Source organism: Panthera leo, chromosome D2 (genome assembly GCF_018350215.1).
Source record: "Panthera leo isolate Ple1 chromosome D2, P.leo_Ple1_pat1.1, whole genome shotgun sequence".
NCBI classification, from domain to species: Eukaryota; Metazoa; Chordata; class Mammalia; order Carnivora; family Felidae; genus Panthera; species Panthera leo.
The window spans coordinates 34,098,721-34,123,299 of record NC_056689.1 but is presented as its reverse complement, the minus strand read 5'-3'; the positions used below and the strand labels follow the sequence as shown (position 1 = coordinate 34,123,299).

The 24,579-nt window shown below is 38.7% G+C and overlaps 1 protein-coding gene across 2 annotated transcripts in view; it reads right to left on the bottom strand.

The window, feature by feature from the left end:
- The window catches only part of ADK (adenosine kinase), a 517,703-nt gene extending 493,284 nt beyond the window's left edge, over positions 1-24,419 (bottom strand). The window contains exon 1 of one of the 2 annotated variants that reach the window (XM_042909145.1): positions 24,325-24,419. In XM_042909145.1, the coding sequence (XP_042765079.1) occupies positions 24,325-24,389 (65 nt within the window). In that variant the 5' untranslated portion in view covers positions 24,390-24,419. Of the gene's footprint in view, positions 1-2,087; positions 2,197-24,324 lie in introns of those variants that run through there. The other variant, XM_042909147.1, reaches the window with a different exon arrangement.
- Between the last annotated feature and the right edge of the window lie 160 nt (positions 24,420-24,579).

Below are 24,579 nucleotides of genomic sequence, written 5' to 3'. Positions count from 1 at the left end.
GAAAACTAAGGCTGACAAAATTGCACTGAATGCAGTCCTCAGTGGGAAGTGGCTGGCATCTGTAGGATTACCAACTCATGTAAAACTGCCATCACTTACACAGACTTGCTTCAACTTCAGTAGGCTCCCTGCCTACTTCTAAACCTACATTCTAAGTTATCAAGTTCCTCAAAGGACTAGAGCAGAGCAAGAGTTGCTATAATTGTCTCTCATAATACTTGACAATTTTTGTTCACAGAAGCAGCTTTTTCAGGAAATTTAAGTAGTATATTGTTCCTATAAAAGCATCACGCAGTGCACTAGATCATGGATGTCTGGATTCAATTCCTAACTGCCACTAAATGATTTGGTACAAGGCACTCGACTTTTCTTGGTCTGTTTCCTCAGGTGTAAATGTGGTATCTGGTTTAGATAACACCTAAAAAAAATTTTTTTTGCGTCACCACTATAATTCAAGGCTATATAAAATGCAACTAACATCTGAAGAAACAAGCATAAATTTAACTATTAGCAGTTATCAATCCTTCCATAAGTCAAATAAGGCTGATGTCAACCTTTAATTCAGTCTTGTGAACAGAACAACCTTTCAACCTCTACATTAAAACATGCATCCTGTTGTCACTTGCCAACAGAAGCTTTAGATTTGTGTTTCTCCACTCAAGAGTAGCCAGAAGACAACGGTCAATTAAAATTAAGTCCACATAAGAACTGATGCTTAACATAAAAGTATCTGACCCACACTCCTAATTAGCAGCAGGCTGCCAGGATGGGAAAGGAAGTGGGTGAGGGGGGGACTAACTTGGTTTGACAGCATAATGTTAATACATCCTAAAATACTAACATTAAAAGCTAGATTCTCATGTCACATGTCTCATTTCACTTACTGTGAAACCTTCCCATGTGGGTCTCCAAGTTTTAGCACCTGAATTTCCTCTTCTGCGTAATGAGGTAATTACTCTTTGTCTATGTTGGTATAAAATTATACAATTAAAGAAACTGTATCCGAGTTCAGCACAGTTGCATCTTACCTTATCTTACCTGAAGGAGGTTCTCAAGTCATCTCTTAAATATCGTGTAGTTCAAAATTATCACTGAGAAACCGTTAAATCACCAGGGCTTAGGCTGCCGGAAGCTCAAAGACCAAACATTAATTTATTTTATTCTCTTCATATTTGTGCTAGGGCCTCCCTTTCTCTGGGACAACGATCGCCAAGGTTTTTTGTTTATTGTTTTTTTGATGTTTTTTGGGGTTTTTTGCCAAGGTCTACTTTAAAAGAGGCAGTTCAGAACACTGGGTAAATACGGCAATTTATCTCTTTTTATAAGTAGTCGCATTAGCATAGTTAAACATTCAGAGAATGCTACTTGCAGAAAGTGGAGTGGCCCATTAATCCGTCACCATTAACCAAAAAAAAAAAAGAAGAAGAAGAAGAAGAAGGGAAAGCAAGAAACCATCACAACTTTGGAAGAGCAACTGGGGGTTAATCTGTTCAGCGCTCTCATTATATATCTACTATCTCACAAAAGTCATTTCACTTGTGAATTTCGGAAAAAAGTAAGTAAACATATGGTACCTGGCCAGAGTACTAATTCCGGTCATAAGCAAACATTTTAGGGGCACACAATTTCACAGCCCGGGAGGCGATCTAATTGCATCAGAGAAGGGCCAAATATACAGGTCTGCTCATGGCCACAAACGAAGTTGTCAGAACGCATGACATGCAGGCATAGCTACACACCGTGCACGTCACACTTCCTCAGGCGCTGGGTCACCCCTAGGGGGGAAAGATAGCTACATTTTTTTCATGAGAAATCCTACACACATAAGCAAGCTTCAGACCCCGGCATCTGGACGAGGGTCACCTCAGCGGTGCGGCTAGTTACAGGGCTCCTCCATGTGCCAAAAACCCAAAAACTTCTGAGAGCAGAAATGACCAAATTGAAAAGTGCAGAGAAGCTGCAACGTGTGGGAGACCCGTGCCACGGGGAGGCTCCAGACCACTCAAGAGAAGGGGAGACACTTCTCGGCAGTCGGGAGGCTAATGCCCAGCAGGCGAGCACTTTAGACTGCCGCCCTCTTTCATTACCTGACGGACGTCATGGCTTCACCTTCCTGCCCCACGCACCAGCGCTCGCGTCCGAAGCTCTGTGTCCGCACCGGCGGCAGAAGCGGCGGCAGCAGCAGCAGCAGCAGCAGCAGGTACCACGGCAACTGCTCCTCTGCTCAGGCACTCGGCGACCGGGAGCGCGTCCTCACACACCCCGCACGCCGGCGGCCCCAGCCGAGACGGCCCCACGCGCTGATTGGCCGCGCCGGGAGGAGGCGGGCACTCCGCCCACGGCCGGTGGCCGGAGATGAGCCGGGGGCGCCTCCGGCCAAGGCGAGCCGCCCGCGCCGTCTCGTGCCGGCTGCCTGGCCCACTGGCTAGCCGAGTGGCTAGTGGGAGCGGTGGCCATCTTGAGTCTTGGTAACAGCGTTCCCCCTATACCCGGTTTATGGGGCATGAGGTTGGGTGCCCGCCTCAAAAATGGCCGCCCGAAACTGGCAACTGGTTTGTCAGTCACATGGCCCCGGTCTACCTCTACAAGCTCAGGTCGCTTTAACAGGACTTGGGACAGGGACGCTGTCAGGGCAATCTTCGGGGATGGGATTTAACAGCCTGGAAAACCCATGTGCAGAAGAAAAGCAGCAACCTCCTGGGAAACCTCAGCCCGGGGAAAATCGAATGCGTGGCAACTCGAATGTGTGGCAACAGCAGCATGATGTGTTAAATTCGAACTCGCAGCCTTTCAGAATCATTTGCTGAGTCCAGCAGTCCCCAAACGTTCTCGGACTTCAGAAACACTTAGAACTTATTTAATATAGAAGTTTCCAGGGCCCACTTTAAACTTTGTGCATCAGAATCTAGAAGGGTGGAGTCCAGATACTAGTATTTTTAGCAAGTCGCAGGTAATCCAGGTACATATATAGTTATAAAGCCTCTGGTCAAATTAACCTACTCATACTATACTGCTTGCCACACTTAACTGTCGGATTACCACAATTTTCTGAAAAGTATTCAGAGCTATGAAGCAAGCAACTAATGCCACGAGGCGGGGGGGTGGGGGGGTGGGGAGGGCGGGAATTGGAAGGACCCTAACTCAGGGCCCTAACCTTACAATTTAGTGGGGCTAAAGGGTTAAGAAACTGATTCTGAACCACTAATAAAAGGTAAATTTCAACTGCGGTAAGGATAGGAGGGAGTAATATCAATACAGGCTTTATGACCTAAACAGCATTTCTTTATTCCCTCTTTATTCTCTGTAAAGTAATATTTATATTAACTCACTACAGCCTCCAGTGTGGCATTCACTACTGACCATACAGGGTGTGATCAATGCCATAGGTCTGAAATTAGTTATATTAGAAACACAACCCAACATGTGATACTGAAATGTGCCTAATGTATCCGAAAGAACTGAATTTTTAATTTTATTTAATTTTAATTAGCTTAAATTTTAAAAGCAGAGCAATGTAAAATATTTTCCATTAAACACAATTTTGTTTTCATTGGACTACATTTCACTTTTTAACTGTTGAAAATTTAGCACCCAAATCGCGACACTGTAAATATAAAATACATACCAAATTTTTCAAGACTTGGTACAAAGAAATATATTAAATATTTCAGTAATAATTTTTATACTGATTGCATGTTGCATTAATATTTTGCTTTACTGAGCTAAAATATATTAAGATTAATACCAGCTGTTTCTTTTCACGTTCTTAACGTGGCAACTAGAAAACTTAAAATTACATGCGTCTTGCATTATATTTCTACTGGACGTTGATATTCTAAGTTAGACTTCCTTCTTCTCTTACCTATCATTGCCCCTCTGACAGAATAATTATGTTCACAAAATGAAATTAGTAGGCAGACCAGTTTATTCAGATCTGTGGTTCCTTGGTAACCATCTAAAACATCAAATATTTCAAAAGACTTCAAGGTTCATTCTAAAATGCTTTTTTAAAGCATTGTTCTCTTTAATTTGGGAAATGCATATCCAGAATGAACCCATGGACTATAAATCTGGTGCGTTCAGTCCAGGACTAAAGGCTGTTAAAACCAGAACTATGCTTGGCTGATTCAGACTTTGACCAAATGTCCACAAGCAGAACAAATCAATTGTTCCTCTGGATTAAACAAGATCTGAATCAAAGAGGCAACAGAATAGCAATTTGAAGTGGAAAATGTTGACAGCCCACATGAACTAAAGTTAAATCAGGAATAATCCTTGGAAAGGATTTCAAAACCTCAATGTAATTTTTATATGGGATGTAGTATAGTGCTACTTTATTATGCATACACATCACTTGACAGATCTTATTAAAATAAAGAGTTTGACTCAATAGGTCTTGTGGCCAACATTTTGCCAGTTCTTTATGCATTCAGATTTCATCAAGTGCTTGTGGTCTGTGGGCCATGTTAAGTAGTAAGGTTGTAAAGGTAGCAAGACAGGCAAGATTTGGAGCCCCTGCTTGACTCCCTACTAGCTGCATGACCTTGGACTGGTTCTTAACCTATCGGTCCCTCAGTTTACCCACTCATGTTTTTCAGGGCATTGTGAAAATTAAAACTTAATTCTAGTAAAGTATCTATTAGAGTCCTTGGTACATGGGTAAGTACTACTTTGTTATAATCACACTGGTTAAAATTACATCTCTGGGAAGCATTATATGAAAGCTAACATGAACGTAGCCCTGTGAAAAACAAAATGCACTTTTCCTCATGCCTAAAATACTCAGTGATTCCCGCTCTTGATTTTTAACAATAAAGTTTTTTAAAATATTAATTTTCTTAAGCTTCTAGATTCGAAATTTTACTTAACAAAAATATACTAAATTCTGTGCCATTAAGGAAAGATAAGGGTCTGTGCTATCCAAATCTTTCACCAAAATAAAGCTACATCACATTCTCATCTAACAATCAAAACTTTAAATGTTTTTTACTCATAATCAGTCTACACAACTTTCAAAAAATTTCTTTTAAAACATATTTAGGTACCAGTTCATTTCAGCAGGTATAGGAATAAAAATGTTATTAGAGCAAAAGGGCTCCTGTGTGATTGAGTCAATAAGGTAGGGACAAAAGTAAAGACAAGTTTTTCCAGGCAAAAGCAGAAGTTCTCTTTATTCTTTCTCTCCTAGGCCTTTCTTTCACTCTTTTTCTAATCTTTCCCTACCCTCCCTTCCACCCAACCTTTCCGATCTCCCCCACCCCCATCTCTCCCCCCATCTCCCCACACCCCCCGGCACCCCCCCCACACACACACACTTTACATGCAGCTACTGAGTAACTATTATTTAAACTTCTTTGATTAATTTTTTTTTTAAGTAGGCTTCAAGCCCAGCATGCAGCCCAATGCAGGGCTTGAACTCACAACCCTGAGATGGAGACCCTAGACGAGATCAAGAGTCAGATACTTAGCTGACTGAGCCACCCAGGTGCCCCCTGATCAATTTTTTAAGTAACTTATTTCAACTGTATTCTTTTCACTTTAGGGAAAAAAATGGCCAACTGAAATTTCTAACCTTCACTAACCTTACAATTTAAATTGTTGCATCAATAAATACATAGTTGCATCAAGATAAGTGGGTCAGAATAGTTTGCTTTTGGAAAGATAGGTAAGTAAATACTCTATTTTATTTAACCATGTGGTTAGTCAGCCACTGTAAAAACAAATACAGTATGTAGACCCACCCTCCGAAATTTTTTCAACAAATGCTTCAAACCTCAAAATAATAGCAAAGTTCTCGTCAAACACAACCAGTTTGTTGTTGAGGGTGCAATAAAACAAGCACTTTCATACATTGTTAGTGGGAGTATAAATTAATACATTTCTAGAAAGCTTTTTGGCAGTATATGTCACCAATTCCTTTTTTAGGCAACTACCATAAATAAAATAGAACAATGTGAACAAAGATTTGTACACCCAGTTATTCATTTCAGCATTAATAGAAAAAAATTTATGATATTCTAAATAACAAAAAATAGGGTAATGGTTAAATAAATTACAGAAGAATGTTATAGAGCTATTGCAAAATGTTTTCAGACACTTTTATAATTTATTTGAGAGACAGAAAGAGTGTGTGTGTGCACACCCTTAAGCGAAACAGGAGCAGAGAGAGAGGAAGAGAATCCCAAGCAGGCTCCATGCTATGAGTGCAGAGCCTGACGTGGGGCTCGAACTCACAAACCATGGAGATCGTGACCTGAGCTAAAATCGAGAGTCAGACACAACCGAATGAGCCACCAAGGCGCCCCTCACAGGCTTTTTAAGGATGTACGAAAATATTTATCATATATTAAATGAAAAAGCAAAATAAAAAAAGGAATGTCAAGTGTGATCTTGACCATGTTAAAAAAAAAAAAATACATGCCATTATGCAAAGAAAAAAGATTGGAAAGAAATACCAATATGTCATTATGGGTTTCTCTGGAGAGTGGGATTATGTGTAATCTTTCTTTTTCATACTGATCTGATTATAAACTTTCTATTATATATTGGTTTTACTAAAGTAAAATTTTTGTAATTATTGTTAAATTTTAATTATCTTTCTGAAATGGTTTAAAAATTCACAACTTATTCTTTCCATTTTTTAAAATGTATTTTTTAAATCACAACTCATCAAAAATACCCTTATTTTTAGAGGAACTGGGCTTATTTTATTCTCATTTTTATTCTTTAAAACAGGAATAACAAAAATGTCTGTGTGATTTTCTTGGTTAATTTTAAATCTTACCTTGACAAAAGTTAAAAGCATTAATACCACTTTTAGAGTTCTACATAGCCCTTATGAGGCCAGCTATCACAACACTGAATGTGGAATGCCTTCCCTGCATATTACTTAAAAACACATCTCTTCATTTAATATAAATGAAAATGCTAATAAAGTAATATTTCTAAAACAATCTATATCCTACTCCAAAGACTTTCTCCTAAAAATAAGTAGTATGCTATAGCCTAAGTTTCAGGAGCCTGGGAAAAAAGAGATGGGAATTCTAATCCTGGACCTAACAAAAAACAGTATAACCCTATCAGTTTTCTTACCTGAAACACAAGGGAGGTTGTTATAGGTGACATCTCAAATCCCTTTCAGTTTTTATTGATCAACAAACAAAAAAAAGTTCACTTGTGTCTCAATACAACTTCGGTTGTTTTTTAAAGAGTTGATCAATTTAAGGCAATTTTAGTCATCTTTCATTATGGACAAGATTATTCCCAGAAACACTGCTAAATGTATTTACTCTTTTCCCCAAAAGACATTATATAAAAAAGGCCTATTATTTTTATTTTCTTTTAATGACTATCTGTAGATCATGTCACATTTCACTTTAACATTACATATTCAAACAATATAATCTTTAAATGGAACCTGATGATTTATTTCCCAAGAGAATTTGAAGAATATAATAACATTTGATTGACTGAACTTTATTTAGTAAGAATTCTTAGCAAACCTCCCTCCCAGGAACACCTACACAGTGCTTCTTTATTTCCAGTGAACTACAAATCTCTGAAACTCAAAGAAAACTTCCAATCTAAAGGAGGAGGGCAACAGTGCTACCCAATTATTTATGCTGACAAGAACACATTTTTAAATTATGCAATTGAGTATCACTACCATTTCATTAAAGAAAGGGCATCTTAACATAAAAATTATGAAACACATCACAAAATAAAGAACAGCTCTTCCCAAAGTACTGTTAGAATCTTATACAGTATAGTTTCTATAGAATAGATTAGTCTCAGGCACCTGGGTGGCTCAGGCAGTTAAGAAACTGACTCTTGGTTTCAGCTCAGGTCATGATCTCAGGGTTGTGAGACACAGCCCCAAGTCTGTCTGTCTGGATATGCGCTGAGTGTGGAACCTGCTTAAGATTCTCTCTCTCGCTCTCCCCCCTGCCCCTCCCCATTCGTGCTCTATTTCTCAAAAAAACAAAAAACACCAAATTTTTCTCATTTTTATTTCACTATAGATCTGGTATACGGTACTTACAAACAAGCTTTTTTTTTTTTTTTTTTAAGATTTTACTTTTGGGGCGCTTGAGTGGCTCAGTCAGTTAAGCGTCCAACTCCAGCTCGGGTCAGATCTCACGGTTCATGAGTTCAAGCCCCACGTCGGGCTCTGTGCTGAGCACTCAGAGCCTGGAGTCTAAGCCTGGAGTCTGCTTCTGATTCTGTGTCTCCCTCTCTCTGTCCCTCAGTCTCTCTCAAAAACAAATAAACATTTTTTTAAAAAGATTTTATTTTTAAGTAATCTCTCTGCACAACATAGGGCTTGAACTCACAACCCTGAGACCAAGAGTCCTATGCTCCACTGACTGAGCCAGCCAAGTGCCTCGGAATTATTCATCATTAACTCAACAAATATCTACTGAGTACCTACTCAACTGCTCAAGACACTAGAAATTCAGCCACAATTAAGAACGTGAACTGCCCTTATATTCCAGCGAGGGGATATGGATGAATAATCAAACAAGTAAGAACATCAAATGATCATAAGTGCTATGCAGAGAATTAAAACCAGCAGTTCAATGTAGAGACAGGCTCCTTTAGATGGTCAGGGAAAGCTTCCAGCAGGAGAGAAATGAATGACAAGACAAAGACAGGTGGAGGCAGGCCATTACTGATAGCAGTAAAATGATGCCTAGACCAGTGTGAAAAAAGGCAAGGGAGAGAAGAAATGTTTGTGGTCAGAGCAAGAAGCAGATCATCTTAGCTTTTATGAGCCTAAGAAGTTTTGATTTTGTTATAAGCATGACAGGAAACCACTATAATTAAGTTTCAAATAGATGAGTAACATGATCTGATTTTGTTTTCAAAAATCACCCTTGGTTATTGTGTAGAGAATGGACTACAGGAGGAGTAATTAAGTTTTAAATGGATGAATAACATGATCTGATTTTGTTTTCAAAAATCACCCTTGGTTATTGTGTAGAGAATGGATTACATGAAAGCAGAAAGACCAAATTAGAAGCCTATTATAGTAATATAGATGACAAACAATAGTGGCGGACATAAAAGAAGATGGGCATTTTCAAGACAGAATGACAGGGCTTGCTGGTGGACTAGACATGAGAGACTAAGGAAAAAGAAGGAATCTAGAGCAACTCCTAGATTTTAGATCACACTGGGCAAATTTGGACTAAACTGGGTAAATGGTGCTGTTTATTGAGATAAATGGAGAAAGCACAAGATAAGCTCAGAAGACTGGAGCTCTTGGAGAGGTCAGGGTTGGAGATAGAGACTTGTGAAACATATTTTTCCTTCTAGTCTTTCTTACTCCATGGTGCCTACTGTTTTCTATTGATAGACTAAAAATAAATGTCCAGAATTGTATATGCAGTTTCATTTGAACACCACCACAAGAAACCATCCTTGGAGTCAAATGCTAGCAGCCATAGGTATACACATAAGTAGAATAAGAAGTAAAACTTCCTGAGTGCATAGTTAGTGGCAGACACCATGCTATCTATCTTTCAAGTACTATCCCATTTTACCTCTCAAATAGCAGGAGATATTTTATTATTGTCATTTTACAGATAAGAAATTGAAGCTCAAAGAGTTAAATAACTTGCCCAAAGTCACACATTACAAAACAGAAATCAAAATTCTAGTAGTTTGACTGCAGAACTGGGGCTCATTACCACTATACACAGTGTCACTAGAGTAAACCCAAAAGTCTGAGACTTTTACAAATATCCAAATTTTAGAACACCACACCATGATTTCACCCACAAGATGCAGTGATTCAGTGAGTTTTCTGATTAGCTAGAGCACCATATGAAATATTTTCAGAAATTGCTTCCTTTGTTCCTATATATGCTTAAATAGATTGAGCAGCCAATGAATTGCCATTTTAATCTTTAATTTAACCAAGACTAAAGCCAAGAATCATTTCTTAGACCTCTTCATTTTTCAAAATTTCATTTCTGTCAAAATCACAAGAGTGGTTTTTGACAAAAACATTTTTAACCACTCTGCAAGAACTTAGGGGGTACACAAGGAGTAGCAAGTGGCTAAATTTACTACCAAGCTAAGTAAATCCCCCATCCTAGACATTCAGCTGTATGAATCTAATTTAGGCCTTATTGAGGCCTTGCTTATCAAAATCTTTCAAGACTCAGGAGTTGAAAACACAAATGTTCACAAAAGGTTCCAATGTAAAAATAAATTAACTTAGATAGCCCTTAGTACATTCTTTTTCTAAGTCCTAGTCCCTACCATTTTCTTTACAACAGTAAAAATAAATGTAGTCTCAAATTGAATATGCAGTTTTATCTGAAAAATATCCTAAGAAATAATCATTTCTATTTGGTTGTTTTATAAATAATGGAACGAATTTGTAATGTTTTCTTTTTAAGTTTTTTTTTGTTTGTTTGTTTATTTAGTTTTGAGAGAGAGAGAGAGAGAGAGAGAACGTGAGCATGGGAGGGGCAGAGAGAGAGGGAGACACAGAATCTGAAGCAGGCTCCAGGCTCTGAGCTGTCAGCACAGAGCCCAGCGTGGGACTCGAACTCACTAAGCGTGAGATCATGACTTGAGCTGAAGTCTAACGCTTAACTGACTGAGTCACCCAGGTGCCCCTCTAACCTTTTCTTTTATTCAACGTTTTTGTTTTCTTTACTGAAGGGGGGTGGGAAACAGAAGCAGATTTCTCACTCATTCTGGTTTCAACAAAAACATAAGAACCTCAAACTGCCTGTATGTGAAGGGAGTTATTAAATCCAAATGTAATCTTTAGGCATTGTAAGAAGGCAGCTCCTTTTGCATGCCAAACAGACATTTTAGGAAGTATTAGGTAGCAAAATTAAGACTTCACAGAAATTTTTGAACCTTAAATCATTTCTTTTTTTTTTTTTAATTTTTTTAATGTTTATTATTGAGAGACAGAGAGAGCGAGTGAGCAGGGGAGGGGCAGAGGGAGGAGGAGACACAGAATCTGAAGCAGGCTCCAGGCTCCAGGCTCCAGGCTCCAAGCTGTCATCAGCACAGAGCCCAATGTGGGACTCGAACTCACAAACCATGAGATCACGACCTGAGTCAAAGTCGGACACTTAACCGACTGAGCCACCCAGGCGCCCCTAAATCATTTCTCCAAAAACCTAAAATAATCAGTATTCCGTGGAAAAATAATATACATAAATTCTGAACTTTGAAACAAAAATAGACATAATATTTCCCAATGGGGAGGAGAAGACTATTAGAGTAATCATCTTTCAAAGGGCAATAACAGATTAAAAGCTTGGAAATATAATTCAGTCATGTTTTTCAAAATTACTTTACCATAATTGTAGCAGATTAAAAATGGCCTCAATTTCTTGGAGACAAAAGTCTATGCCCCCTCCCCTTGAATTTTACCCTAGAACTTTTTGACCAATAGGGTATATGAAGTGATGCTATAACAGATTCCAGACTAGCCTTAAGAGGACTGCCAGTTCCTGTCTTGGTCTCTTAAAGCCCTGAACTGCCAGGTAAGAAGCCCAACAAAGAGGTTGAAGAAACCACATGGAGAGGATCACAAACTACACAGAGAGGTAGAGAAGCAAGTTGAGCCAAGCTTTCCAGCCATCTTCAATGAAGCATCAAGCATGTAAGGACAAACTGAACACTCCAGACCAGACCTGTGGTCAGCTAAATACCTCCAAGTGATCCTAGTCAGTACCACATGGAGCAGAAGAGTCAACCAGTCAAACCACGTCTGAATTCCCAACCCACAAAATCATGAACTCATAAAATGGTTGTTATTTTAAGCCACTAAATTTTGGGATAGAAAGCCACACTCACTGTGAAAAATACATTTTGCATTGCAACCTAATATACTATACTTATACCTAAATGAACAATGTTTCACAAAGCAATACTTAACACTTACCATATTCAATGCACTGATACTTTCTATTCTGTTTTCCTTTTATAAAATACCAGTTATGCTACAACTAAATTGATTCATGATGTAGTTTGAAAAGCATTTTTAATTTATACTTCTAGCTTCACAGGTACATACACAAAGCTAAACAAAAACCTTATTAGGACCCAGTTCATAACAAGAAGTTTCTCACAAACTCACACAGTTCAGGGATGAGTGAAAAGCTGAAAAGATGAGGTGTCTGAGGCTGGAGATTATACAGAAATCAGAAATAGCTAAGAGGAATTGAGCCTTTCTCTTTTTTATCACTTCCTTTTACCTCCCCCTTCCTATTCACAGAGCTATTATTTCCCTCCCCCACTTTTTTCTATGATTATCAAGCATTATGGAATTGAGGTTTTAAATATTATATGAATTTAATGAAATGTTGTAGTCCTATTCTTAAAAGTAGGTTAACTGAACATTTCATCATTTCTATTAAAAGGTTGCTTTTTATTATTATTATTTGTATGAGATCCAAGGCTAATTATGACTATAGGTGATATTTAATGAAAAAAAATTCTCATCATTGCCATCTCAGATCTGGTAGAACATTTTCACAGGATTTGAAATTACTAATAGTATTAAAAGATTAACAGCTTTTCAGACGATTACTAGTAATTGTTTCATTTATAATATAGGAATACTTTTTGAAACAAAGGGTGTGCTTAATTTTTTAGTCATACAAATCACTGTTGATTCCTGTTGTTGTTTACATAGTATCTGAATATTATAGCTAATTATTAAAAATCTTTAATAAGACAGATTCAGGTTTGAATCCTATCTCTGACACTCACTGTGTAATCTTGGGCATATATTACACTTTCTAAACAATAAGTTACTTCATATTATTATAATAATTAATAACATTTGGGACATAAGATTCAAATTATTAATATCAGGGGAAAGTCTAAAATCTGCAAAGTAAATTAAAACTTATTAGAAATTGTTCTCTTAACTGGAACAGTTTAATTCTTAAACATAAGCAAAATTGGGTTTGCTCAAGGCTTTTTAATTGGAAATCTGCTCAAAAGTCAAGTTCAATGAGTTAACCAACTGAAGTATATTCCACAAGGGAATACAGTATTATTTACTCTTGGGGCTTGGGGGGAAGGGCTACATATGTTTTGTTAATAAGAGAACTTGAAAGACAAAAATTAAACAAGATTACTAAACACAGTGCCACCGAATTTCTTTAAATAGTGTGATTATCTAGGACACACAGAATTCACTTTGACAAGTTCTCAATTTGTATCTTCATAAGTGTAATATAAACAGCAGGAAATGTGAGTTGTAGGTCCTGGGTGTGAACTGAGAGCTCACTAATTAGGGAGTCTTAACCTCTCTGGGTCTATTTCCTCAGTTGAAGTCAATTATCTGGTGCCCTTCCTGTGAGGATCTGTAAGAAAAGGTAAGTGAGAGCACATGATATAATCCTTAAATATGTTATTTTATCTCAAAAGGAACAAACTTCAAAGAAAACAGGCACTTCGTTTCTTGTTCCGGAGGGTAAATACAATGGGAAGTTATAGGACTTGGGATCAAATCTCAACTCAAATACTTAATTGCTTTAAGTAACTAGCTGTGTTACCTGACTGATACCACTTAATCTCTTTGGGCTTCAATTCTCTCCTCTACTATGTAAATATTAGACTGATTTTAAGGCACTAACAATCTAACGGTTCTAAAATATGTTCAAAAGTTTCTAAAAATCACATGAAATTGTAAATTACAATTTCAAAGGCACATCTTGGCTGAAATATGCTATTGTTTTCACACCCCAACTCCACAATTTGCAGAAAACCTCAGCTCTGTGAGGTCCCACCCCACCAGAGAATTCACACCCAGTCATCTCCTCCCACCCCTGTTCCTACCCCCACTCCCGCCAGCATTTCCCGGCAGTCTTTGGAAAAACTGCTCAAAAGGAATGGCTAGACAGCTTGCTTATGAGTATACAGATCTGTTTTATAAGTGTAAAGATTCAACATCTAGGCCAACAAATCATTTAAGGAGCTCTGGCTTGGACTTGATATCTACCGGATATTAACAAATCTTCTCAGGAATGTAGTTTATTCAAGCTTCACATAAGTCAAAGGTCTCGTCTGTGTGTGTGTGTGTGTGTGTGTGTGTGTGTGTGTGTGTGTGCGCGCGCGCGTGCGCCCGCGAGTGTTTCCATTAGTAGAAAAATGTACTCCTCTTCCCTTATTTGTGCTGAACCTAGGGGAGGAATGGTGCACACACAGGGGAAATGGGTGCTAAAGAAGGAATTGCTGCCTAATGGAGGAGGGTAGACCAAGATAACTAAAGATGTGTGAGTTTAAGTCTAGAAATGTATGTATTTCTCTATACAGCACCCTTACAACATTCAAACACAGGTTTGTATTCCCCACCCCAAAAAAAGACAAATCTTTTCCTTTCTTTTTTTACTAAAATACTATTTTTAGTACTAAACATTGAATATTACTTACTGAATAAAACAATGTAACTATGGGGGCAGCTGGGTGGCTCAGTCAGTCTCAATCAGACTCTTGATTTCAGCTCAGATAATGATTTTGCAGTTCTGGAGTTCTAGACCCATAGTGGGCTCTGAGCTGACAGTGCAGAGCCTGCTTGGGATTCTCCCTCTCTCCCCTCTCTCTCCGCACTTCCTCTGATCACTCTCTCAAAACACAAAAAGTAAAAAATTAAAAAACTTTAAATAATGTAATTGTAATTGTTTTTATTGTACTATTTCAAATCTAAACCACCCAGTTCTATACATTTGGGTAAGCAACGGCTAAGTAAAACAAACAAGTAGAATTTTGTCAGTATACTTTCATGTGCATCAACAAGCCATCTGTACTAGAGTCACTTCATCTTGAGTGTGTAAGAACAGAGACATAACCCAGGGTGTAAGCCTGCATCACTTCTACAGCTTAACAGCTTTAATCTTCAACAAAACTAAACTAAAAATGATAACTATGGTTTCATCTCCATTTAGGAAAAACAATTCCTGAAAAACTCTATTTTAGGAGGAACCTAAGACTACCCTCAGTCACGCCTACAAAACAAGAAAATGTTCAAATTTCTCATGTGATTAACTTCAAAGACAACACATTTGAACTGTTTATTTTTAAAGGAAATAATTTTCTTGTATTTCAACTTGTTTACTCAAAAACTTACATGGTTTTTCAGACTTCAGCTCTAGGGCTCAAAGAGTAAAACAGTTTATTGCTATATCAAGCCTAAAGGAATATGAGAAAACCAAGACATCTGAATTTGATTCTTCAGCTATATTTTGTTTCCAAGTGACCCCTCTTGGATGAGTCAACAGAGACAGATTCCTTTAAAAGACCATTTTGTGGTATTATCCATTGGTTACACAGCATATTATGTTACACAGTACCCTACAAAATTAAGAACAGTATTGCTAATCCTCAATGTTTTTAGAGGTCTAATTACATTGCAAATAGGGTCACTAATTAAGGACTTGCTAACCCACAGGAAAAAGATTAATCATTCTGATAGGTCACTGAGATCTTTTTTGTAAATGCACTCTTTCAGAAAATGTATTCCTCCACCAGATAAGCAATTTTATATTTAAAAAACAAAACACTGGGGGCGCCTGGGCGGCTTGGTCGGTTAAGCGTCCAACTTCGGCTCAGGTCATGATCTCACGGTCCTTGAGTCCAAGCCCCGCGTCAGGCTCTGTGCTGACAGCTCAGAGCCTGGAGCCTGTTTCAGATTCTGTGTCTCCCTCTCTCTCTGCTCCTCCCCTGTTCATGCTCTGTCTCTCTCTGTCTCAAAAATGAATAAACGTTAAAAAAAAAAAAATTTTTTTTTAATAAAAAAGAAAACACTGACCACAGGGCCTTAATAAAATGTTTACGTAGAAGTATATTTACTTCTGAAGGAATTTTCCCCATAGACAAATGCTGTACATATTTTCTTATTCTATTCTAGAAAAGACACTGAAATCAGCATGCATGCAATGAAAGCCAAAATGCAAATGGAAACTCACATGTTCAGATGTTCTTATGCTGAAAGCTAATTACATTGCTTTCTAAATGAACACAAATCATAGGAGGCCACAAGTACAAACAATTCAAGCAAAAACATCAGAAATAAAACATGTAAGCGAAAGTAACAACTTTAAATCTGCTTTGGAAAATATTCAAAAAGTATCTTTTCAAGTGGCATGTGAAACTTCGGTGTGTAAAGACCACTTCAGTGAAATAAGCCTTCTAAATCTTGAGATCCAAAAGTTGAAGAAAAATCTTTACTTTAGTCAGTATTTTACAGGAAGAAAAGACTAATAACTTAATGACATGACCAGTATTTTTTTTTTTTTATAACGTTTATTCATTTTTGAGAGACAGAGAGAGACAGAGCATGAGCAGGGAAGGGGCAGAGAGAGAGGGAGACACAGAATCCGAAGCAGGCTCCAGGCTCTGAACAGTCAGCACAGAGCTCGACGCCGGGCTCCAACTCACGAACTGCAAGATCATGACCTGAGCTGGAGTCAGACGCTCAACCGACTGAGCCACCCAGGCGCCCCATGACATACATGACCAGTATTGTGGTAGGGCTAAACAAAAGAGATCTTTGAAATACTTAAAGTCATAGATGTGTTGAATGGGAACCTCAGGAAAAATGCAGCAACTGATAAGAAATTCATGTTTCTGCACAATAGCAAAGTTTTAAAACCAATTTAAAATTTTAATAAAGGTCCACAATCCTTTTGTTGAATTTTTTGGGCAAGATATGTTTTGGGGCCACAATTTTATGAGATTCTAAATTTTACGGCTTTTAGGAAGATAATATACTGTATGTACTATGTACTTTGTAAACCACCCACAGTTTCATCAAGCATGTCATTAACAAACTTAATATTTCTACAACAAAACATATACAGTTGTATAAGGCAGATAAATATTACAGAGAGCCTCATATCAAGTTGTGCTGCCAAATTAACTTTTAAAAAAATTAACTTTTTAAAAAAAGTTAAAACTTCCAGTTTTCAGAGCTTTTGGGATTTCAGAAATATAGACAAAAAGATTACAACCTGTAATAAAACCATTATACTACTTATTTTATAAAGTTTCAGATTTACTTAGTATCTCAGAGTTCCATTCTGTAATGGGGATATCTAGCTACTCAGCACCCACCCAAAATATGTATTCAGTGCACATCAAGTTTCTCCAGCTTAAAATGCAGAGTCCTAATATACACGTGCAGTGTAAAAAAGTTGGAAATACAAAAAAAATAAATAAATACACAAAAATAACCCACAATGTTTCCACAGAGATAACAGCTATTAAATTTTAGATGTTGTTGGGGTGCCTGGGTGACTCAGTTTGGTTGAGTGTCCAACTTCAGCTCAGGTCATGATCTTGCAGTTCATGAGTTCAAACCCCATTTCGGGCTCTGTGCTGACAGCTCTGAGCCTGGAGCCTGCTTCATATTCTGTGTCTCCCTCTCTCTCTCTGCCCCTCCCCCACTCGAGCTCTGTCTCTCTCACTCTCAAAAATAAATGAACATTAAAAAAAATTGGGGATGTTGTCTAAATTGTCTGATTCTTTCTATACACATTAATAATTAGGATCAAATCCCCATAATTTTAGTGCGGATTTTTGTTTTTATCTTACTATGGACCTGGAATACCCTTTCAACCTGAGGATGCTGGTCCTAAAGTCTGGAAAATTGTCAGCCATCATTTCTTCTAATATATCTTCTCCACCATTCACACTATTTCCTCTTTCTGGAAAACCCAGTTAGATGTTAAGTTGTTGCCTCTCAATTGATATTTGTATCTCTTAATTCCTTTTTATTTCTCTATTTTACATCTGAGTGAATTACTCAGTACTATCTTCCAATTCACTAATTTTCCCTTCAAATATGTTTGGTCTAGAGTTTGATCAACCTATTTTTTGTTTTAACTTCAATAACTCCATTTATTCTTTTACATAGCTATTTATTTCATATCTATTAATTTTTGATTCATAACATGTTTTTGATAGTGGGGAAATTACAATTCCCAATTCTGAGCCATCTGGCAGCTCAGCCGTCTCTGTGCCGCCACTTTAGGTCCACAGCTTTTTAAAGCAACAGCCAGGAGTAAAGGCACTCAGCCTTCTTTTCGTCCAGGCCCAGCCCAGCTCCCAGTTTCATCCACTTTATGACACCACTTCCCCTACACAATTATTTCCACCAGCTCATAAACCCAGAGTCTAATTGTATACTTCCTTCCCATTTTAGTCCCTGCATATGTTTATCTTGCTCTTGAATATAGCTGTATCTGTTTTCTTTTTAAATTTTGTAATTGCTGCATTTGGAGCAGAGAGTCAACAGTAGGATAAACAATACCATAACAGCTAACATTTATTGTATACTTATGGACTGCCAATTTTATATTTATTTTCTCATATAATCCTCTTAACAATGTTTTGAAGTAGGTACTATTATTATACCCATTTCATAGGTGAGAAAACAGGCACAAGGCCAGTTAGCAACTGTTCCAAGATCACCAGCTAATGAGGACCAAGAGTCAAACCAGATATCAGATTCCAGAGACCATGCTCTTAATCACTATACTGCCTTCCATCCCGATCAAAATGCACTTTATAATTCTGATTCTCTCTTTCTCTCTCTCTCTCTCCCTCTCTCATTCCACCTAACTGTGAACATTTTGCACACAGGCAGCATCTTAAGTGACGGAAGGGAAGTGGAGCTGTATTCCAGGTAGAAAGTAGTATATCAGCCTTATATTTTATTTAGTGTTATTCAGTCTAGGCCTATACCTAAAATCAGAAACACGGTTTTCAATGCCTATCTTTTTTCATAGAGCCCTTCCCACTTTCCCTGAGCTCTAAGCATTTCCCATGTACCTGCCCCTAGACAGCCAGGACCATCCATGCAGGCTTGCCCCTGCTCTCTCTCCACCTCCCTCACTCTGTCCTAGTATATAATGCCCAGGAAAGCACCTTATTAGGACATTCATACAAAGTACCTCAGAAGACTTTTGTTTTCCATTTTCCTTCATAGCCCAAAGCCTTAATCTTAAAGGATTACCTTTGTGAATATAAGTGAACAGCATGCAGTATAATCCAAAAAAGAGCCATCTTCAATTTTAGGCTGCATTATTAAAAATATAAAGTCTAAAAAAGTGAAGGTTATCAGTGCCACTCTATACTGTGCTAATAATTCATTCAACAAACATTAATTGAATCACTCCTAAGGACTAGGCACTGTGCCACACACTAAGGACGTACAAATCACCCTTTCTCTTTGCCAGTCTGCATATATTTTCCTCATTTAATCCTCACAACAGAACGCTCCTAGAACAGTGTGCTCAGTTTGTAAACTAATCTTCCAGAGAATTTTCTGAAAGAGAAAAAAATGTGTTTTAGAAGAAGGGTTATTAAAACTATTACTTGGTCACCTAAGATACTTAGCCTTTTCTCCCTATATTTACTATCCAATTTTTAAAACACAGGGTCCTTAGTAAGGCAGGACACAGAGGGAAAGAATAAAAGGAATCCATGGAAGTGAAATGGTTAGGAAGCAATTATTTGAGAAAAGCTCAATATTTGCTGATTGGAGAATTGCAGTTTGTTTTCTTTTTAATGTTACTAAAAGTCATGACCTGGAACAATCTTTAATTGCTAATGTCAGCAAATTATGATGTTGGCTCTTAGGATTCAACCCTTCCTAACATCAACTTCAGAAATTACAAATATTTGCTATGATGAATAAGTACAGCTATGTCTCAAGAAGATTAGGAAGAACTTGACACTGGAGGTGGAGAGACTAGTTAGGAAGCCAACAAATGTAAGCAAGATAAAGTCTACACTTGAGTTGTGGCAGCAGGAATGGAAAAGGAAAGGTGTTTATGAGACATTACTGAAGAAGAAAAGATCAACTTTGATAATCATATGTGGATGGAAAATGAAGCAAATACCTAGGTTCCAAACTGTGGAGAAAGAATTAGTAATGCCATTAACAGATGTAGGAGCCATGTTAAGAAGGTGCACATTTAGGACAAGACACAGATTTAGCTTGATATACATGACTTTGAAGAGCCAGCAAGACACTCAGAAGATATTCAGCAGATAGTTAAAATTAGGGTCTGACAACTTAAGGACTTAGCAATAGCAATATGATCCAGTACATGTCCACTACAAAGTATGGATGCCCTCTACCTTCTGCTCCAGTCAGACCAAACCATCTGTAGTTCCCCTACAGAGGCAGCTCTCTCCCATCTCTACCTCCAAACAAACCTTCCTATAAAGCCAAGCCTACTTCATACCTGGTTAACTCCTTGTCATCTTTCAGAATGCTCAGGTATCATTTTCCCAACCCTTACTCATTTCCCACCAGGAGGATGGTGCCTGGGTCTTACCTCTCTACATATTAGCACCTAGTATTTAGTACCATTCCTAAAATAGCAGCCACTTAAAGACTGATTGGAAAAAACCAGACTTGGCACATGTTCAATAAGCTTTCAAAATAACAGGATCCTCTTAGAGATGACCACTAAAGAAATGAACTTGGATGAGATTTCCAAAGGAGAGGAAAGAAAATGAGTGGTCCTAAATATAGGTATTCATCGTGGAATATATTCAACTAGGGATCAGTTCCCAAAAATGGTTCTCAACTTCCTTCAGCCCCAAATACCTCATCGGTGACACAAGGAGTATTACCTACCTCACAGGCTGCTGGGAAGATTAAAGGAGATAGCATACATAAAGCACCCAGTATAATATCTGGCACTCAATTAATATTCCCTTCTGTTCCCCAACCCCACATGAAAACATGTTAAAGCCTGCTTATTTCTCTGCAGCTTTAGTAACTGCTACAACCTGACAAGCAATCCAACCTAGAAAAATAATGGATATTTGAAAAAGGGAGGCTAGACTTGTCAAATACTCTCCCTTAGAGTAGTCTTTTCAGTCTCAACACTATTGTTAATGTTATCTAGATAATTCTTTTTTGTTGTAGGGGGCTTCATGTACATTGTAGGATGTTTAGCAGCATCCTTGAACTCTACTTAACTAGGTGTCAGTAGCACTCCATACCAAAAATGTTTCCAGACATTGCCAAATGTCCCTAAGAGGCAAAATTTCCCCTGGTTGAGAACTACTACCCCAGAGCTAACTGAAATTCTCAAAGTTCTAACTCTTCTCCCTGACACCTACAAACATATATCATACATTCGTTCCTCACTAATTCCACACATTAAATTGTGCTTAGGCTTTATAAGCCACTCTCCTGAAAAATTAACCAAAATGGGTAGCTAGCCTCTTAACTGTCAAACCAGTCATCATAGATAATGCATGCAATCCAACCAATCAGTGCATTATCACACTGCAACCCTTAAAACCAAATTAATATAAGTAGGAATAGCCAATCCCCAAAGGTCTTCACACAAAATTAAGAGATTTATCCAAGTACTCAAGTGTCTAATCTTTTAACTTCATGTCTACAAGTGGCACTAAATAGGTTATTATATAAAGTGAGTTTTTAGTTGCCTAAGGACTTGTACAATTTGGGGGTGGGTTTTTTTGTTTGTTTGTTTTTTAAAGTAAGCACTATGCCCAACATGGGGTTTGTACTCATGACGCTGAGATCAAAAGTCACATGCTGTACCAACTAAGCCAGCTAGGAGCCCAAGTACTTTCACAAGTTTTAAATAAACACAATGACATATAAGATACATTCAATATATTTAAGAATTAAGTAGGATGGGGGGGATGGGCTAAGTGGGCAAGAGGCATTAAGGAAGATACTTGTGGGGTTGAGGACTGGGTGTTATATGTAGGGGATGAATCACTGGATTCTACTACTGAAATCATTATTGCACTATATGCTAACTAACTTGCATGTAAAATTTTTTTTAAAAATTAAAAAAAAAGAATTAAGTAGGAGACACCTATATATTGCAACAACATAAAAAGTTATGTACATTAACAAAAAAAAATAAGCAAAAATAGAGAAACAAAAACTGAGTTAACAGTTCTCAAGGGTTTTTGGATAATTGCTTGAAGTTATAAGTATACAGCATGGTAATTAAGAGCACAAGCCTGGAATCAGACTACCTGGATTAAAATCCCAACCCCATCTCTTATTAGATAGGTGACCTTGATCAACTTACTTAATTTCTCTATGCCTGTTTCTTCCTCAGTAAAGGAATTATAGTATCTACCCTGTAAGGCTGTTGTGGGATTGAATGAGTTAAAACAGGTAAACTACTGAAACAGTGCCTGATACATATATACTAAATGTTAAATATTATTATTTATCATTGTTTTTAAGGCTGCATAGCAGACAGTAGTGTTTCTTGGGTGGCTATATAAAAGTTGACACTGGGGGCGCCTGGGTGGCTCAGTCTGTTAAGCATCTGACTTTGGCTCATGTCATGATCTCACTGTTTATAAGTTCGAGCCCCACATCAGCTCTGTGCTGACAGCTCAGAGCATGAAGCCTGCTTCAGATTCTGTGACTCCCTCTCTCTCTGCCCCTGCCCCACTCACTCTTGCTCTCTCTCTCTCTCTCAAATATTTTAAAAAATTAATTAAAAAAAAAGTTGACAATGGAATCAAACAATGGACTTGCATCCAGATGCTCTGGATTCATATTTCAGTTCCTTAACTAATTATTTCATTTGGGCTTCAATCTTCTCACCTGCAAAATAGGCAAATGCCTTGAAAATGTGTCAGCATAACAGAAAAATCTAAGGACCATATGTTTAGTAGGACAGAAAGGAAAAGTTGCATCTGTCTTCCAATTTGGTAGAGGAAACTTTGTGAAGGAGGTACCTTTTAAAAAAATACTCTAGTAATGGACAGAGTACGGAAAGCACATGCCCTTGAACCCAGGTAGGTCTGATTCAAAAAGCCGATGCTTTTTTCAATCTATGGATTGAAAGCTTAACGTAAAAAGAGAACATCCTGGGGCACCGGGGTAACTTAGTAAATTGGGCATCCGACTCTTGCTTTCCACTCAGATCATGATCTCACTGTTACTGGGATCACTCAGGGGTCAGGCTCTGTGCTATTAGCGCAGAGCCTGCTTGGGATTTTCTCTCACTCTCTCTCTCTCAAAATAAATAAACATTTTTTTTTTTTTTAATTGAGAACATCCTGAGTTGTCAAAAGAAAAAATAAGTTTATTTCTTTGCAAACTAATCCTTTGGGGGTAGTAGGAATACATTAAAAGCACTGGCAGAGGGATGCCTGGGTAGCTCACTGGGTTAAACATCAGACTTCCACTCAGGTCATGAACTCGCCGTTTTTGGGTTCGAGCCCCGCGGTGTCCGGCTCTGGGCTGACAGCTCAGAGCCTGGAGCCTGTTTCAGATTCTGTGTCTCCCTCTCTCTGCCCCTCCCCTGCTCGCATTCTGTCTCTCTCTGTCTCAAAAATAAACATTAAAAAAAAAATTTTTTTAAAGCACTGGCAGAGATATGGCCACCATCCATCCAAAACAGCGTGAAAACAGTATCAGGCCTCTAACTGACCTTCTCCTTTCATTTACAAATGCTTCATTCTTTTGGAGGTGAAGGATGATTTTGGAAAAAATGAGACTTGTCTTGTACAATCAAGGAATATCCCAATAGTTTTAAAACAATTTGTCTATACTTACATATAAAAATCAATGTCTTCCAATAAACATTTCAAAATCATCAAGGGCTGTGCATGTTACACTTTATACTTATCAGGAAGGAATATTTTAACAAACAACATTTTACAAGTAAATTACAACATCATGTGAGGCAGGTGTTAGGGGCAAAACTATCTCCACTGCTGCCAAAAAGTAAAAAGAAAAATCAGTATTTCCTATCTATTCAGCCCAATACCGTCCCGCCAAGCCTGCAAAAGGTCTTCAAAGATGTCAACTTTCAGAGTGCGCACAAAAAAGAAAGGTCAAGGCGCCCTTCCGCGACACTACTAAAAATCCCTAAGAATTCTGTCTTTGCCCAAGGGTAGAGCAGTCGCTGGACCTCCTCCTCGTTATCACCCAGAAAATAGGAGGTGGCAGGGTTGGACTCTGCTCTGGACGAGTCAGGTCATCCAAAGTCCCACTAGCCCAGCCGGGGGGAGCTCCCACGTGGCGCCCGCAGCGTGCACCTCGCCAGATATGTTCTCCCCGGCCAGTGTCCTGATTGGCCAAGAGCAGCCGGAGCCGCTCCGGAGCAGGCGGCGACTCGGCCAAACTGGGCGGGCGCGGGGCAAAGGGTCGCAGCCTGGCGGGCAGCTCCGTAAACTGCCGATCGTGTGCTTTGGCCCCAAGCCGACAGCGAGGACACCATTCGGCTCCAGGGCCGTGAAACCCTACGTGGGCCCTGGTTAGCTGCAGACGCCGTCACCCTCCACCCTATGTCGAGGAGCGCTCACCTCAGCGCTCGCGGCGCCTCCACCTTCAGCTTTTTGGGCTTCGGCTCCTCCTCGGTCGCAGCCATCTTCGAACTCCCACCCCTTCTGCTCTCTGGCCCCACCTCCCTTATCTCATCACCGCCCCTTTCTCCCCGAACCCCGCCTCTCCTGACTCTTTCCACTCGGTGTCTCTTCCTTCCACAGCCATTGGCTCAGCTCCCTTCTGGTCCCGCCCCCCGGCTGTAGGGGGACCCCAGACTGAGTTGGGCTGCGTAT